Here is a 5,495-nt window from a genome sequence, read left to right on the forward strand (position 1 = left end):
AAAGGCCGATGGCTGTAACATACATTTTCTCTTGAATGATGCGGATATGACAAATGTTGCCTTTGCATGGAAATGTTTTTGTTGAACACATTAATGTTCTTAGATATGAGGCATGATACTATGAAGTGTTGATAGATCACGTAACCAAAAAACAGGAGTATGAACTATTACATCTAATGGAAACAAAAAGCCCAGCTGCTGTATTAAGAGCACCAAACATGCACTATGGCCTGTGAGCTTCCACTGATCTCACTACTGGGGGTGAATTATAGTTATTGTGTGTACAAAAGAGGGCCATATTGGGAGAGCACTCTAGTGGAACAGCTCTGCAGGGGGCTGTTAATTCTCTACTTGGAGTTTAGGAATGGCTAGGGCAAAATAATCCAGCCCATGAGATGACTGGCATTTTTGAACCGTTAACACATTTCTTAGTTACTTAAGACCTTAGTTTTTTCCCCCATTTCACACATTCCAGACCCCCTGCAGAGCAGTATTAATCCTGTATGGTAATTTGAAAGTCAATGACAGTGTCATTGGTACAATGTCACAAGGTACCATAGGATCAAACAAGAAACATTTGTTCTGCTTTATTCTACAACTTAATGTGTCATTAATTACCTTTCAAGTGATTGTTTATTGCCAGTTTATTGCCAGTTGCAATATGAAAGTGTACCCGATTGGACGAAATTACGATCAAGTTTGAAATGTGAAATAGCTGCTGTCAGAACATAGCAGCTTAATGTTTTCCCCCTGCAAAGAAATCCAGGGCTAAAAATGTGTGAAATAGTTTTCTAAATCATTTTCAGGCCAAGTCAATGGCAGAATATTATTATGACGCCCCTTTTTATTCCGTATACATGGATTAAAGCATTAATAAAATCTCACGACTGAAAAATGTTGCTGTTTTCTGGAAGACTGAAATAACGAATAACCGGGAATAGGCTATATCCTATTTTTGGTGCAGGGCACACTTCTATAGGACTTCTATGGAATCCAAATGACTGAAATCAGTCATGGGGACTGAGAACTTAAATCCATGCGTATAACCATGTGGGCCCGAAAAGGGAAGTATGGTGACATACATCATCATGATAAGATCACTTCACACGTGTGTTTTTTCATACAAAACTGAAGGGAATTGAGAGGATGAATCTTTTATCTATCAATTTATTTTATCAATTAACGATTAATGTGTTTTTGTCACGCCTCCATATATGGTCACGTCTCGTGACATCACACATCCATATATGGTCACACCTTGTGACATCATGCCTCCATATATGGAATGGGAGTACTGAAAAAATGGCTGCACACAGGTGACTTATATAGGTGATTGCTGAAGGTGATTGGTGGAACGATGATTGAGAGGCGGAGTTGAATGATGATTTAATCAGACCTGCATGGGAATGAATGTTAATTAGACAAGGACGCAAAGACAGGGGAAGAAACGGCAAACAGACACAAGTGTATGCCTGAATGGCAGTAACAATGGAAAAGACTGGATCATCACCTAGATCTGCATATATATGGAGCCAGCCAGCAACTCTATATCTGACCTCAAACCCTTAGATCTACATGGAGTTTACCTGTTTTGACATTCCATATGTTGACCCTTCCCCACCTGTCCTTCCTGTTCTGACATTCCATACAGTATGTTGATCTGACCTCATCAAACACTGTAAACTCAAGACACGCTCCATATATGGCCAGTACATAATTCATTCCATATGTTGATCTGACCCCGCATGCCACATGTCACAATATTTGCCATTGACAATGAAAGGAGAAATTGGGTCAAATGTCCACCAAATATGACGTAAATCTTGTCCCCACACGTCTCATTTTTGCCATTGACAATGAAAGGAGAAATTAGGTCAAATGTCCGCCAAATATGACGTTTGATTTTTATACCTTTTGTTTAGTATAAACTGAACATTTAAGCTTGTGTTATGTATGTGTAACAAGAAATGTCATACACAGTGTCTGGTGTACCAGTGTTTTGTTAATATTCATTTGAGTTTTTGTCTTGAAAATGGAAGAAGTCAAGCATATAAATAATACATGTTTGAGTAAAGCAGTGAGAATTTCTATTCTTGCAGGTAAAACTTTGTCTTTGGTCAGGCTGGTGTTTGGCTGAGTCTCACTGTGTGGACGTGTGGGGTCCGGGTCGTAATAAAGAGCTGAGCATAGACAGACTCGGTTTTGACATTGTTGACCCACATGCCATGTTCCTGTCAGAAACACAACAGACAAAAGGGGGAGAGTCGAATGGGTCTGGCTGTCTGGCACCAGCCAATCTGAGAACCCATCATCAAAACATAAAGGAAAAACAGAGACCTCTTTTCCTTTGAACTTGACAGTCAACAGTCTGTCTCGAGAGACTAGGTACCAGCTTACCTGACATCTACACTGAGAATTCCTGAGTGTTAAAGGGGTATACGTGTCATTGTTCATTAAAAGTCAGAAGAGAGGTACAAGATACAGGATAAACAAGTGAAATTGTAAGTGATGAAACAAAACACAAATTTGGAACTATAACACTATGAACGTGAAGCTGATAAATGATCTTTATGGAGTTCTCTCTCCTGGTTGTATAGAATTGGTACCCCGACCTGACATTTTGATTTTATTTTCTGTTTACTAAAGACGAGGTGGGGGTGTTCAAATGTAATCAAATTGACATTACATTTGAACACTCCCAGAGTTACAAATTGGGCAATTAACACTGAGAATATTCTTTTTCTTTTTGTGTAACCTCCCAAGCTGCTACCCATAGTTCCAACTGAGATGGCCACCGTCCAGAGAGTTGTGGAAGTGCTTGGAAGGGGCGAGGAGGAAAAGTCCAGGGAAGAAGTGAAAAGAGGAGCGAGGCATGATGTCTGCCTCCTCATTATGGAGGTCAATCCAAGTTTACTGGAGCAGACCAGTGTCAACGAGGAGGAATTCTTTCAGGGGATATGGTGTCCTTATTGTCCTAGTAGCAGAAAGGAATTTCAACTCGAAGGTGGGCACAAATTTAAAACAAGGAGAGAGCAAAACCACAAAAGCAAAAAAGACTGCAAAATTGCCAAAGTGAAGTTAGAGTCAGCAACATTTCACAACCATATTCTCTTTACTTGCAAACCATAATATAAATGCATTATTGAATGCAAACACTGAATAAATCATATATGTATCACAATCAGCCATATAGAACACAGGACATTAGACATGATACATTTGAATGCAAACGTTGGATTTGATAAACTGTACACAGGCATTCAAGAACTGGCAGGTTCACAAAAATACAAAGCAATTAGCTCACTTTGATCTTTACAGTGCTTGCACTTGAATAAATACATATTTTTCATTTCCCAGTGGACAAGCTGGCCTTTAACATGTTAATTACATACACACAAGTATACTTTGGTGTATGAATCAGAAGGCACACTTAGTTTGTGAATAGAACAATATGCCATCTAAATATGAATATATTATGATTATGCATAATTCTACACAGTACAAGAGAGCAAATTAAATTTGCAATTTCATTGGGTTGCAGTCTAATTTATGTCTTCCTAGATTTATTTTCTCTTAAAGCACATGTCTAGCACAATTACCATGAATGTTTGCATCTTGTCCATCTTCCTGTGTATGACTACTTTGCATTTTTATGTAAATCTCACAATACAGCACAGCTGTACGTTCAAGTCGTTCTTTGTAAAGCTTTAAAAATGGCATCATGACGTCACACAGTATGAATAACCACTCTGTTCTCTTGCTCTTTTGGCTTTTAGTCCCCATGCAGTCTATCGACATCTTTGGTGCAAAGTAGCCCCCAACGTGCTGATGTTAAAGCCACAAAGCATTTCACAGTACGCTGGCTGCAGCACACACTGACTGAATGAAACCGAATGACAACATATATGGCCAGAACATGACATCCATTCAGTGGATTAGACACGATGGATTTGTCCTATCCATTCTGTATAGCTTCACAGACACTTTCCTCTAAACCGCTTGTGTGATCCCGTTATAAGGAATCGGTCCGTCTTCTGCTGAACACGGCCGACATGCTTTTCACGATGCCCTTGAATCCCAGGGGCCTCTTTGTGGCAGATTTTGAATTGCTCATCCTGTCCACAAGCCTGTGGAACACCATCAGCACGCTGTGGTAGTTCTCAGCTGCTGACACCTCATGGAAGTGGCAGTCTGTGGCCAGCGCCAGGAGCCTGCCCTCCTCGCTTAGAACCGTCCGTCTGTGATCCAGGTCTCTCTTGTTGCCCACAATCACTACGGGCACCTTGTCTATGTTTAGATAGTTCTTGGCGGCCTTAATGGCCTGGATGAGCCTGGTGACAGTGTTGAAACTGGCCCTGTCACAGATGCTGTACACAAGAATAAAGCCGTCTGCCCACTGGAGCCGCTTCTCAAACAGTGATGTCTCCAGAGAAAGGTCCTGGAATACAGTATAAAGTGTTGATTTAACTCGGTGTAAAATGGACACAAATGGGACCCATAATTGATCCAAATAGGCCTAAGGGTACATTTTTACACTAGAGTTAAATTTGTACATTCTAACAGTATTAAAAAGAAAGCAGTCGTTTGGAAAGCCACTGTTATATCATCTTACTGGAGAATGAGGCGAATCCCAAATATTGAGGCCAATTTCTCTTCCATCTACCACCATGTTGTGACTGTAGATGGATTCTGTAAATTGAACAGGAGGTTAATGAAGCATAAATAGCACAGTTGTGGTAGATAGGTAATAATACATCATTCAGGGTTAGTAAAAAAAAACTTGCAGAAAGATATGTCACTTACCAATTTCTCCATATTCTCCAATAAATCTTCGTGTTAGGAGGCGCACTGTGAGTGCTGGGGGAAAAAATAACATGACCTGCACAATTAACATCATCCTCATCCTCATCATTTTCTCATAAATGTAATAAATCTATACTAATTCATGACCTTAATAGAAATTAATGTTTTTCTTTATTTACCTGATTTACCAACATTTTCTGTCCCCAACACAACAATGTTGGCATCCATTTTCACCTGAAGAGCTGTCATGTCTCTTGAAGCTGCTTTGTGTTGGCTCTGTGCTGAGTCTGACCCTCTCAGCTCCATCAGGCGTATAAGCACAGACTTTGGTACAACACAGATACATAACAGAAACACTTCTGATCCCTCCCTTCCTATGCCAAGCATCAAGCATCGGCCTACAACATCATTGGTAGAGTCTACATCCCATTGCCCGGAGAACTGTAGCGCTGTAATTAGCTACTTCGTTGCCAGGGAGCCCACTCAGCGCACCACCATCACGTGATGAAACTCAGACACAAGCATCCGTGGACACGAGGAGGAATTGAGGAAACATATTGTTCAAACAAACATAGGCCTACTGATGATACTTATACTACAATATTAGTACTAGGCCTACAGAATGCGTGGACAGACAGCAACCATAATACAACTAGTTTAAGTAGGTAAACAGACTGTACCTGATAAATCGG

The 5,495-nt window shown here is 40.3% G+C and overlaps 1 protein-coding gene across 1 annotated transcript; it reads right to left on the reverse strand.

Annotated features, from left to right (window-relative positions):
- Window positions 1-3,210: 3,210 nt before the first annotated feature.
- LOC306922761 (ras-related and estrogen-regulated growth inhibitor-like protein) lies at window positions 3,211-5,170 on the reverse strand. Its single transcript, XM_079500582.1, has 4 exons — window positions 4,983-5,170; window positions 4,804-4,857; window positions 4,613-4,689; window positions 3,211-4,438 (listed from the first exon to the last, which is right to left on the reverse strand). Exons 1-4 carry the CDS (start codon window positions 5,107-5,109, stop codon window positions 4,013-4,015), a joined length of 684 nt encoding a protein of 227 aa, XP_079356708.1. The 5' UTR covers window positions 5,110-5,170; the 3' UTR covers window positions 3,211-4,012.
- Between the last annotated feature and the right edge of the window lie 325 nt (window positions 5,171-5,495).

The sequence above is a fragment of the Electrona antarctica genome (genome assembly GCF_951216825.1).
Source record: "Electrona antarctica genome assembly, chromosome: 5".
NCBI classification, from domain to species: Eukaryota; Metazoa; Chordata; class Actinopteri; order Myctophiformes; family Myctophidae; genus Electrona; species Electrona antarctica.

Coding starts and splice junctions, on each gene's coding strand:
- LOC306922761 (XM_079500582.1), bottom strand. CDS start 5,109: ATGGAGCTGAGAGGGTCAGACTCAGCACAGAGCCAACACAAAGCAGCT. Junction 4,858..4,982: donor AGAAAATGTTGGTAAATCAG/GTAAATAAAGAA, acceptor TTTTTCCCCCAG/CACTCACAGTGCGCCTCCTA. Junction 4,690..4,803: donor TGGAGAATATGGAGAAATTG/GTAAGTGACATA, acceptor TTCAATTTACAG/AATCCATCTACAGTCACAAC.